This window comes from Canariomyces notabilis (genome assembly GCF_033297395.1).
Source record: "Canariomyces notabilis strain CBS 508.74 unplaced genomic scaffold N656scaffold_4, whole genome shotgun sequence".
NCBI classification, from domain to species: Eukaryota; Fungi; Ascomycota; class Sordariomycetes; order Sordariales; family Chaetomiaceae; genus Canariomyces; species Canariomyces notabilis.
Window position 1 is genome coordinate 323,505 of NW_027041826.1, and position 11,423 is coordinate 334,927.

General features: G+C 54.4%; 5 protein-coding genes across 5 annotated transcripts; 2 read left to right on the forward strand and 3 right to left on the reverse strand.

The window, feature by feature from the left end:
* Positions 1-1,036: 1,036 nt before the first annotated feature.
* Positions 1,037-2,040, reverse strand: N656DRAFT_478415 (uncharacterized protein). Its single transcript, XM_064809792.1, has 2 exons — positions 1,111-2,040; positions 1,037-1,051 (listed from the first exon to the last, which is right to left on the reverse strand). The coding sequence occupies exon 1, from the start codon at positions 1,827-1,829 to the stop codon at positions 1,152-1,154; it is 678 nt and encodes a 225-aa protein (XP_064672610.1). The 5' UTR covers positions 1,830-2,040; the 3' UTR covers positions 1,037-1,051; positions 1,111-1,151.
* Positions 2,041-5,253: 3,213 nt separating this feature from the next.
* N656DRAFT_704437 (uncharacterized protein) lies at positions 5,254-6,900 on the forward strand (the record flags this gene model as incomplete). The annotated part of the gene is made up of 1 exon (XM_064811180.1): positions 5,254-6,900. The coding sequence occupies one exon, from the start codon at positions 5,254-5,256 to the stop codon at positions 6,898-6,900; it is 1,647 nt and encodes a 548-aa protein (XP_064672611.1).
* A 153-nt stretch (positions 6,901-7,053) lies between these two features.
* Positions 7,054-8,019, reverse strand: N656DRAFT_478529 (uncharacterized protein). The gene has a single exon (XM_064809793.1). The coding sequence runs from the start codon at positions 7,846-7,848 to the stop codon at positions 7,291-7,293; it is 558 nt and encodes a 185-aa protein (XP_064672612.1). The 5' UTR covers positions 7,849-8,019; the 3' UTR covers positions 7,054-7,290.
* On the reverse strand, positions 7,833-10,015 carry N656DRAFT_776105 (uncharacterized protein). The gene is made up of 2 exons (XM_064814568.1): positions 9,180-10,015; positions 7,833-9,123 (listed from the first exon to the last, which is right to left on the reverse strand). Exons 1-2 carry the CDS (start codon positions 9,523-9,525, stop codon positions 8,249-8,251), a joined length of 1,221 nt encoding a protein of 406 aa, XP_064672613.1. The 5' UTR covers positions 9,526-10,015; the 3' UTR covers positions 7,833-8,248.
* Positions 9,984-11,187, forward strand: N656DRAFT_703977 (uncharacterized protein; the record flags this gene model as incomplete). The annotated part of the gene is made up of 2 exons (XM_064811137.1): positions 9,984-10,444; positions 10,704-11,187. The coding sequence occupies 2 exons, from the start codon at positions 9,984-9,986 to the stop codon at positions 11,185-11,187; spliced, it is 945 nt and encodes a 314-aa protein (XP_064672614.1).
* Between the last annotated feature and the right edge of the window lie 236 nt (positions 11,188-11,423).

Sequence of the window (11,423 nt, forward strand, 5' to 3'; positions counted from 1 at the left end):
AGTCTCACATTTCGAGAAAGAAGATGGAAGGAGCGGCCCGTTCTCTGTGCGGTACTTACAGTATAGTGGAGTATGTATCTTACGTTGCCGGCGGCTTTGCACAGACAACTTGAAGGAGAGCAAGATACACGCTCTGCAGCCAGTCGACATTCGCCTTCTTATTACAAGGTACGGAGTGTGTACGAGTATGTGGGCATATATTAGCAGCAAATATAAGTAAAAGCCACTTCCTACCTCCTACGTATGGTCAGAGTGATTGAATTGGGTTGAGCAGTGAAGTGAAGACAACATCAACTGAATACATGGCGACAGTGGTATGTACCTTATGTACTGTACATACAGTCTAACCTGCACAAAAAAATCAACTCCGGAACCCCAATTTTGATGCTTATACCCAGGTTATTCTAACTCCCAGGTACACACATAACCCTAACCCAGACCAAAAGTTGCCCAAATCGGGTCAAAATGCCTATTTTCAGGGTCAAATGTTCGGTCCCCCGGCCACAGTTAGGGGCTCAACCATACTTTCGCCTACCTGTACATAAGAATAAACCTGAATTTGTATGGGTTACTAAGCAAGATTCGTAAGAATAAGTCCGTTTCCCAGGTTATTCCTATTTCCCATACAAAATGGCTCGGGAACCCCGATTTTGATTCCTATACCCAGGTTATTCCTCTGCCTTGTATTCTTATGTGCAGGTTAGACTGTACACTAGTCGAGAGACTAGTGTAAGCACTGGGGCAAGGGTGCAGAGGAAGCCGCTCCCCTTCCCCGCAACGATAACGGGCAAGGCCGAATTCGCGCTGCTTGCCGAGTGTCCGTCTGCGCGGGACGAGACGATCAGGACCCACACTGATCTCCTTTCCGAAAAAGGCAACTTTAACAGCTCCGTTCTGCCCGTGAATCACTAATAAGTACCTTGTATATATCTGAGTTGCTCAGTTCCATTGTGCAACGGGCATACCTTTATGCACACTAAGTTGACAAACCTCACCGCTCCTGCATCGAGTCTGAGTCAAACCCATAATTATTACATATTACAGTATGGTACTCCCACCCACAGAGATCAGTGGCTCACTGCTACACAGTAAGAACGGGAGTGGACATACCGAATCCTCCAAGAAAGTTGTACAGTACATAGCTAGGTAGTCTAACATCCATGGGAACTCTCAACTCTAGCCATAGTAGAGCAGTGTATGCTCACAAACTCGTATATCATAAGTGGGCGCCTCAGAGGGCTTAATGGGTGGTTTGCTGCTCTGATCTCCCCGGAGCAGCAAGAACCTTGTGGGCAGGTGTGGCGGCTGTGGCAACGGTGATATAGCATGGTGCTGCGTGCAATATAAAATGCCGGACTCAAATTTGTCTCAACCTCAGTTAGGTAGGTGTTCTGATGAGTGTTCTTCTGCCCAGCAAGCTCCCGTCGTTGTATGGCTTGTCCAGGCCGCTGATTAGCCAGGGAGTTTATTAAGCGGCATTCAACCTCATCAACAGCTCCCGGCTGCGGACCACGTCCCAACGTGGGGCACGGTGGGAAACCGGGAATCAGGGTCGCATCCACCCAACCATGGATGCCGGTGAACCCTTGTCCCAGCGGTGTCAAGCCCAAGACCCCTGCAAGCCCTCCGCATCGTGGTCGGATTGGCGCTGCACCGCATCTCTTGTCCGCTAATCCTCGAAAAATCTTGGGTGCCGCCATGCCATCGACGAATCTGCTACTTGCCGTCGCCGTGTGGTGTAGCGTATGACAGAGGCAGGTTGATGCCCTTCGTCTGCAGCCATGGTCAAATGAGACGCCGTAACGCATCCAGGTCTTTGCCAAACCCATGCACCCTCTGTAGGTAGTGTATCGCTTTGCTTCAGGAGGCTCTGACGGAGCAAGCCAAGCCAGTCATCTCTTTCACACGAGCATCAGTCCGCCGTTGAGCATGCATGAGCGATGGACAAGGGCAACGGGATGATAGGTATGTACAGTACTGTACTGTACATACATAGGTGTATGCATCTGAAAGCAGCACAAGGATGTTTAGGTTGTGAAGAACCGCCAGGCGTCGTGGCTGTCTTTAGTACATACGTGTAAGCCCCAAGCACGGCGGGTGGCAGATATCACCCGCCTGAATAAGAAAGAAAAGGAAGAAAAAGTGACTTTAAAGACAGAAGAGCGCCACAGTCCAATTGCATGTTTCAAGATGATGTTAATCAGTGCATGTTTGCTCCAGGTCTTGCGAAATCTGCGCAGGGAGCTGCAAGATGAGGATCGGAAAGGAGGCCAGGTCATCAACTCTACCCTCAACCACGCGTGATGGCGTCGGTGTGGCTTGTCAGACAGAGGACAAGTCTCGCCGTTATCTTGGTTGCTCGAGTCACCCTTCAGAACCACAACGCATTACACAGTACAGACACCACCGTACTTCGCCCGGGTCCTTGGAACCTTGTTTCCTCTCTCCGTGTTTGGACCGAGGTGTGCGTCGTGGCTTGTCACCATATTCATCTGCAGAGTAAAGCCGGCAGATGGTTCGCGTGACACGACTGCGTGCCAATCTATCCCCGGACGGGGAGGCGCTGGTGTGTCAGTCAATACAGCTTTAAAATGTTAATATTGGCGGAACCGAGAAATCGACCCCCAAGGTCTGGAAATCCCGGGATCCTGTGGAGAAGGAAGGGAACTTGTCGCAGCGAGTCGGAGAAGCGCGGCACGGCTATATTCAACGGAGAGCCTCCAGGCGATGAGAGGGAGGGAGCACGATCTGAAATCCAGGAGCGGAGGGGCGGCAAACAGCAGGCTGGTGAGAAAGCAGTGTATGAAGTGTATTCGTATTTGTCAGACGCATTCCTTGTGGGTTAGAGGTGATGTTGGTGACGAGGCGTCGGGAACTGGAACAACACACAATTCTCCGCTGAAAGAAGCAAAGGAAGGAAGCCGGCAGACGGGTCGAGACAGACCCACCTACTGTACCTGTCTTCACTGCTTCCCACTAACCTAACGTTAGTGCAAATGGTGGATACCCTGCGATTCCCATAACCCGGAGCCAGGGGCAGGGTAGTACCATACCGTACGGTACTGTATGTATGTACAGTACAATACAGTTATCCGATCCTAACGACCGATTCAACGGACGTTGCATTTGCCTGGTCCAATGTCCACCTACTTTTGAGTTTTAAGTTGTCGAGCTCACTCTTCTCAGTCTTTTGGAATGTCTCTCCCCCAACGCCTTCGCAGTCCGTGAGGTGAAGATTACAAGTTAGGTACTGTACAGTACAGCACGGTGCCAGCGGTACAGTAGTCCCACGCAGCACCGCACACTGCTCCTTCCTGGGCTACTAGGTAGTAAGTTATTGCAGCGTATCGTACACAGATCGAGCCGAGAGAAAGGACTTGCTTAAATTTGGAAGTGTTGGCTCTGCTCGACATTCTTTGCCTTCTTGGCGGCATTGGACGATCCTTCGCAGCTTTCTGTTGCTCCCGGTCGCGGCATACTACGGCTCTTTCTCGAGAAGGCAGAAGGGCCATGCTTGCCATGGAAAAGATCCGGCTGTGTTTGAGAAGACTCGGACGATGACGAGGCCCGGATCCAGTTGCTTGACTCGCTGCTGGATTTCGACTTCAGCCGGTCTGAGGCTCACCAATCTTTTCGATTTTCGATTTTCGCTGCAAAAGTACTCTACACATCCAACAAACAGTACATACGTACGAGGATGCGAGACTGCACCACACCCTCCATGCATGCTTCACCCAGTTTGGTGAAGGTGGCGCGCCCCAGTCCGCGCAAGCGCGCCGATGCCCAAACCCCTCGATATCTCACGCTGTGCGTGTCATGAGTGAGGGCTCATGTGGGTGCGGCTTGTTACTGTACCCTGGGGCCAGTCTTTGGGACGGTTGCGGGGGTCACATCGGCCACATCGGAGACGAATGCAGCCGCTTTTGCTGGTCCTGTCGTTGACATGCAATGGAAATCCCTAGGCTGGGCTGCGCTATGTACCCCCTCGATATGGGTGCACGCAGCGTGTACATACATACACCTGGCGGAACGGGTGGGTTCAATGCAGCCGACGGGCTCTCAAACCTCCCAAGCGGAGCCTTCAACCCGCCCCGGGATACATTGCTCCCCTGCCTATCCCCCCGTACCCCCCCGATCTCCCTTATGGGTCCTCCCACGGCTTCCAAGCCATCTTCCAGACTCACGCCTACGGGTGTCTCTTGTTTCCCATACCCAATTGAAGGCGTAGTTTTAGGTATGGGGGGAGCGTGACTGGGAACAGTGGCCACGGCACTTTTTGCCTGACCCTGACCCGTTGACCCGCCTGGCGGATTGTCGCTATCCCTGTCGAGCCAATCTGCAGAATCTCTTGTTCCGGCCAGTCAGGACATCGAGTACTTAAGTGGCCCGGTAGGCTCGTCCGGGAGGGGCATACTGATACGCTCTCTCGATATTGCTGTCGTCTCCTCCAATCTCGCACAATGGCCCACCAGCCCGGCTTTGCCATATTGCTGTGACATATCCCGGCCGACTGCTACCCCGGCCTCAGTCTCCTCGGGGGGACGCCCCCGGCCCCGCCCATCAAGAGCCGAGACTTGGCAAGCCTCGGCCAAAGAGTAGAAAAGCAGAACGACGACTTGCAGAGTAGGAGGAGAGAAACGAGAGCCGTCTGCCGGTTCTCTTCCGCTCAAATCCGGACGCCGTTATCATCCTTGCCCGCCCGCAATACCGCCGACCGAGTACTGCAACAACAACGTATCACCAGAAGCTTTGTGTGGCTCTTTGATGCTCACCAGATCACTCGAGAGCGGCCACGCAACTCGACACTCGCATGAGCCCGTCGGCTGCCGACAGTGTTGGCTCATTGGCGCCTCCTGCAACTTGCTGCAACTTACTGCAACTGCACGGGATTCCCCGTTCCTTGCTCGTAAACGAGCCTGTCTTCCCCTAGCGTCAAGACCGCCCAGGGCTTGGTTCAACATACAGGAATTCGCGCGCTGGCTGCTGTATGCGGCGAGGCTTCACACTAGTGACGCCTCCTACCCCCAACCGAGACACTGCTTTGCATCTCGACCCAAAACCCGGATGCTGGGTTCGTCATCTGTGACAACCGGGTCCCAAAAGTGAACGCCTTTCTTCCTATAGGGCTGTCCAGAACAGGTGATTAGCCCCGTTCTATGTACAGCTCAAGCGGAAGAGGCAGATCGAGTTGGCAAAAGCCCAAAGTTCGAATAACCTCATCATTCCGGCCATTTTTTGTGCATAACTTGCCCAATGTCTGCAGCCGTCGATCTCGCCCCTCTCGAGTTTGGCCGTCATCCCCTGCTGGACGGTATGGCTCGACCTCATCACCACAACTATCATGACCCATATTCCCTCCGGCATGGGCACTATGCCCAGGAACAGCAGCTTCAAACAGCCCAAGCCACTCCGCTGCCGCGGCTGCCTCCAATGGCTACAATGATTTCAGCGGCAGGAGGTTCGAGCCATTCGCCTGTGCTTCCCAATGGCCGCGACGCTCCGTTGTCAAGCGGGAAACCGAGCTACTACTCGGACTACGCGACCCCTTCGCCTGTTGGGCAGACGCCGCCTCAGCTTCCAGCCTTAAGCAGCGATGTCCAGGCCATGTCAAGGCGGACAATCGACCTCCGGCGGTCCCCAGCCCTGTCATCAACAGCCAGCGAGAGGTCGTCCGATGAGGTGTCTCAGGAACTACGACTGAGGCAACTAAGCAGCTTTCAGGAGCAACAACAACATCACAACAACCTTCCCCAGAGTCAACAAGCCCAGATACCTCGCCCCTACTTCCACCAGCCATCTCCGCGGGCAAGGGCGGACTCCTTTCAGCAGCCAGACGCCGCCCTCGCGCCAACAATATTTAAAGGGCCGTCGTATTCACCCTCGATAGTACCAAACGGCCGCCCTCACCCTTACCACCAGCAACAACAACAACAACAACAACAAACACCACACCCGCTTCGGAGCCCACCCACCACGCAAGCCAGTGTTTCGCCACGGCAAGAAGCCAAATCCATGAGCATCTCCAACCTCCTGACCTCCGACGGCAACGCTGCCGCTGCCGCTGCCGCTGCGACAATCACCACTGCAACAGCCACCAGCACGACAGCAGCCAGCTCCTCACCTCGGCCAGCCACCTCCCTAACCACACCGCAACAAGCGCCCCGGCCGCCGCCGCTCGCCCACCCGGATCCAACTACCTCCTCGTACAGGATCACAGTCCGCCAACAGCCCTTCGCGGCGCGGTCATGCGGGTTCGGCGAGCGCGACCGGCGTGTTATCGACCCGCCGCCGATCGTGCAGCTGAGCATCCACGACCCCGGGCTGGCGGCCGACGAGGTGTCGCGGCAGCTGCGGCACCAGTTCTCGGTGGTTCACTGCTCCATCTGGGACGAGAAGGGCACCCGCGACATGTCAAGCATGCCCGAGGACTTTCGGCAGCAGCGGCGGCTGATGGGCACGCTCGTGGCATCCCCTTTTGTCGGGCAGGACGAGCACGGCGCCGAGGGGTGTTTTTTCTGCTTCCCCGACCTGTCGTGCCGGACGCCGGGGTCGTTTAGACTGAAATTTGCGCTGGTGGTGCTTGATCCTAGGCGGATGCATATGGGTGAGCGGAGTGCGATTGTGGCTACGGCTATGAGTGATGTGTTTCAGGTGTATAATGCAAAGGATTTCCCTGGTATGAAGGCCAGTACGCTGCTTACAAAGAGGTTGAAGGAGCAGGGATGCTTGATTAGTATCAAGAAAGGGAATGAGAAGAGGGAGGGGAGTCATGGTGGGAAGGGTAAGGGAGGAGGAGGAGGAGCAGAGGAGGATGACCTGGATGAGGATGACGAGGAAGATGAGGGCGGTGAGGCTGAGATCAAGAGTCGGCCGAGGAAGCGGCTCAGAAGGAGTGGCTGACCGGTTTTTACTTCTTCTCACCCCCTTTTCTCTCTCTCTTTCTCATTCTCTAATGTGCCTTTTCGAGAACGGCATAATTCTTCGCGTGGCATCCTGGCTTTGCAAAGGAGTTCTGACTTTTGGAATATGGTCTGAGTATGGAAACCTTCTTAACTGGTGGTTTGGTTGTCTACTTCCTACTGGGCCGGGGCATACGCGGGGAGATCCTCTCGCCAGGGAGCGAGATTTGGTTGCCGCTATAGTAGCCCCCTTTTGGGATTGTAGCTGTTTTGTTTTACTTTCAGGGAGCGAGTACGGAAGGGAAACGGAAACGGAAAGTCTTCCATGTTAATATCACTATACCCTTCTCTTTTTCTTTATTGGAAAACATCTCCGCGACGAAAGCATGATTTACGCAAAGAAAATGGGGACAGGTATGGAAAACGGATGGTGGAAAACGGTTTGACTTTGCCCGCGGTCCGCCTGTCTGTTGGCTTCTGTGTGACAGTTTCTAGTATAGACGAGACATAGTCGGAGCTCAAGGACGAGTATTGAGTGCAGTCTGCCCTTCCTCTCCCCTGTTGTGTACGAGATGGAAGCTGGGAGCGAGAAAAGGACACATCCACTTTCGTCAGCGTATTGTACCGTGACATGGGACATAGATTGACTAGGTGCTACGGAGGGTCTGGACTCGAGTAACCCCCGCAAGAATCTCTCCCCCGAAGGAGACACAACGGCGTTGGTGATGGCCTGCGTCTTCATCAGTCCGGAAAAAGCACCCAATCCTGTGGGGTCGGGCAGTCGAGAACGATGGATGCGTCGATCTTTGCCGATCATGGTATCACGGGCATTAACGTTCATGCCCCCGTTTAGTGATGTGTTAGGTGGGTGAGGGATATCTGGGTATGTATGTAGCATGTTGATCGAGGGACGCGGTTTTGGGGTCAAGGACTGCCAGACACGATGCATCAACTGCACATATGGATAACCTTGATACCGGACAAATCCTCGGTCAACCCCGATTTTGGATGGGGCCTTACGAGAGCCTGGGCGTGCGGACAATCATAAGTCGGCTTGCTCGATCACGATACAAATCGCGACGAAGAACGGTTGCCGGTACTTCAGACCTACTTGTCTTGATAGCGGGCTGAGCAATCAGTGTCTACCTAACCTGAACGTTAACGATGACCTCGATTGATATTACTACTGTAAAGGCCGGCGAGAAATGTCGCTAGCTGGGTCCATGTCTGACCATATATGTGTGCAGAAAAAGAAAGACCAGCGTTGGGTTTACACAAAGCCCAGACAGCAGGGGGCGGCCACAAAATTGGTTGGCTGGGGCATGATGTGAAGGCACCCATCCTGCCTGTCACCGAATCGAGACAGGAGACTCTCCGTGGCCATCCACGTAAGGCGCGAAATCACTTCGCAACCTCACGATGTCTTTCACCTTCTCGGCAATGGTAGACAACAGACCTTTCCCCTCGCCTACGTTCGGGACCTGCCAGGCCCATTCCTGGGCCATATATGCAGCTTCCTCGCGTTCAGCCTGGGACAGACCGGGCTCGTTCGCCCTGTCGGCCAAGTCGAGCGCAAGCAAGTGGCAGGCCTCAAAGTTGCCGGCCTGGGCCGTCTTCAAAAGGTACGTCTCTCGCTCTGGGGAACCCCGCGGTAGGAGCTTGGCCAGCTCGAGATAGCCTTCTCTGAGATCAAGTTCGAGTGCCACGATCCTGAAGGCCGCGATTGCCTCCTCTTTGCGGCCCTGCTGCAGCAGTAAAAGCCCGCGATTCTGGTGGCAAAGCGCTTCATAGAACCATCGCGGTTCGCGAACGGCCGGATTGTCGTTCTGCTGTCCACTTTGTGCTTGATCCTTGGCAGGTTGGGGCGTGCCGACACTGCTTATTGTGACTGCGGCGGCTGCAATGGCCCGGTCGAAGTATCTCAACGCAGAGCCGTCATTACCCTGGCGTAGCCAATCGAAGCCCTGCAAAGTTAGCACGTCGGGATCACTGCCAATCTGGAGCAGCTGTTTGAAACGCGCGTCGAGGCGGCGACTCGGAGGGTAATCCGTTTCCCTTTTGGATGATGTCAACTTAAGCCTCTTCGCAGACAGCGTAGAAGGCGTATAACCCAGATTGGACGCAGTCAGAAGCATGTGGAAACCAAGCGGCCCCCCACTGTCTCCTGGTCGATTAAGTAGCGTCAGGCCAGCGTAGTGGAGGGTATAGTTGTCAATGTTGTAATCTGCAGCTCGTCTCAGTTTTCGATACAAGACCGAGCGCAGAACGGCCAATGCTCACCCTTCTCAAGCTTAGCTTGCCAACTTGAGCTCTTGTCGGTTGCCAGCTCGCAGTATCGCATTGCTGCGTTGAAGAGGTCCTCTCCTGTCAAGTCGCTAGGACCCTGCGAGGAGACACAAGACTGCCACCACCAAAGGGGCGGGATCTGCTGTTTGTTGAATCTCTGGCGAGGCTGTGTCGATGGCTTCGAAGGCGTCGGTCTGAGCATCGAGAGCGAGGAAGCACCGTTCACATTCCCAAGCAACAGTTGAGGAACAGGAGGCTGGAAGGGGCGGGCTGTCGTGCTGTTGCGCACAACGAGCTGTGAAGCACGTCGCATTGGCGCCAAAGCCCGAGATGAAAACATGGCCGGCTGAGACACAATTGGGAGACAAAATTGGGAGTGAGCCTTAACAGCAAGGTATACCTATAAGTCGCCAACCCGTTGCCATTACATGATGAGTGGTTCCAATAATGTACAAGAATGAGCTGTGAGGACAATTAGATTGAGATTTGAGAGCTTTCAAAGTTTCAATGTGAATGAAGCAAGTGAATATCAACCAAAAGAGCTGCAGGGTCTTGGTGGACCTGTGAAGTGGGCCTGTGAAGCAAAGCGACCAATCAAAGGCCGATCTATCGAGCCCAAAAAAAGTTTCGGTTAGGGGAAGACCGCCCCTGCCATATCCGTCTCTTTGCCCGCGAAGACGAAGCTTTCCTCATCAAAATAACTGTTGACCTGGAATGAACACTGTTTTAGGAACGAACATCACTATCAGTCACAGTGTATCCTAGGAAACACCACCTTGCTGGTGACTATCTGAGAACATGGCGCCGAGCAAATCGCCCCAGAAGGGGACCCAAACGACAGAAGAAGGTCCCGATGTCATAGAATTGTCATCCGACTCAGAACCCGAGGTGTTTGAGATTGAGGATGAGGCGGATGAGGAGCCAGAGGAGGCTCCCAGCAGCCCCGATGTCAATGAACAGCCATTATTGAAGGCCGCCGGCATAAGGTACAGAACCAACGAAGTCGAGGATGGGGAGCCACAGCAGAATGACGAGCCCTTGCCACAAGGCTCAAGCATAGCCGTGAGGGTCAAAGATGCGGGGTCCGTCAAGCACAGACACGTCAGTATTGAAATACCGTTGCCCACATCATCAGAACTTCGGCGGAGGCAGGCAAAGGCGTCCGCCTCAAGCAGCCAAGAGAAGAACGAGGGAGATGTATTCAAGACCCCCAAGGAGAAGAGGCAGCACATTACATTTGACGACAGCGATCACGACGAGTTTGTCACACCCAGGGAAAATCCTTCCGGGAATCCCCTGGACAGCAGTATCGGGCGCTCAAGCGGGCTGAAGGTTGAGAACGCGGAGGATGAGGAGGAACAAGACGAGTCAGATGACGATGCGCCGCCAGAAGCCGTCTCTACACGGGCTGCGGAAGAGCAAACTCTAAAAGCCGCGGAAGCTGCTGCGAAAGCGGCCGAACAGTGAGCCACGTCCCGATATCCGGCCAACTTGGAACCAGTCACTGACGCGGAACAGGCAAGCGGCCGCATTGAAGCGGAAGCGGCAAGCGCGGGATGCTTTGCTCAAGCGGCAAGCCGAAGAGAGAAAACGCGCTCAAAGACCGGCTGGCCCAGAAGACGCGTCTAATGACGCCGGGCCCAGCGAGCAGGATGCCACGGAAGAGCACTCAGACAAGCGGAAAAGAAGTTTGCCCAAGCTATTACCTCTTGAACTTTTAGAGTCAGATGACGAGGACGATATTTCTCAGCGACCCAGCCCTGCTCTAAACGGAAAGCACAAGCGAATGAAGCTGGGCGGGCCAGAGCAGAGCTTGCTCCGCGAGCCCAGGTTACCTCGTGATCAGAGGGTGGGATCGACAGTATTCCGGGTCGTGGCTGGCAACGGCAACGCAACACTAGCGCCCAAGGCGAGGCAACAAGCCCGCAACCTGAAGGAAACGCTCCTACGAAGAGACCGTGTACCTCAGGCTAGGGGAGGTTTCTTTGTCAAGAAGCGCTGAGTCTGCTCAGCAGCCGCAGGGATATTGACGGAAAGACGACGGCACAACCAAGACCAGGCATTTCAATGGACTGGGCCTGTCTGGCTCCTTGTATAGTTTCAACATGCGGGCTGAGCTGGAGGGCAGGATGATAGGCAACTACATACGAACTCTCTGCAAGGAGATATAAAAACATGTGCTGCATGACAATGCTGGGCCAGGGCTCTGTGAACGGATATTCTGAGGCTGGAGGAGAA

Excerpts from the sequence above, each read along its gene's own strand:
- N656DRAFT_478415 (XM_064809792.1), bottom strand. The coding sequence starts at position 1,829 with ATGGGTTTGGCAAAGACCTGGATGCGTTACGGCGTCTCATTTGACCAT.
- N656DRAFT_478529 (XM_064809793.1), bottom strand. The coding sequence starts at position 7,848 with ATGCATCGTGTCTGGCAGTCCTTGACCCCAAAACCGCGTCCCTCGATC.
- N656DRAFT_776105 (XM_064814568.1), bottom strand. The coding sequence starts at position 9,525 with ATGTTTTCATCTCGGGCTTTGGCGCCAATGCGACGTGCTTCACAGCTC. Across the intron at positions 9,124-9,179 it reads GCAAGCTAAGCTTGAGAAGG|ATTACAACATTGACAACTAT; the intron begins GTGAGCATTGGC and ends GACGAGCTGCAG.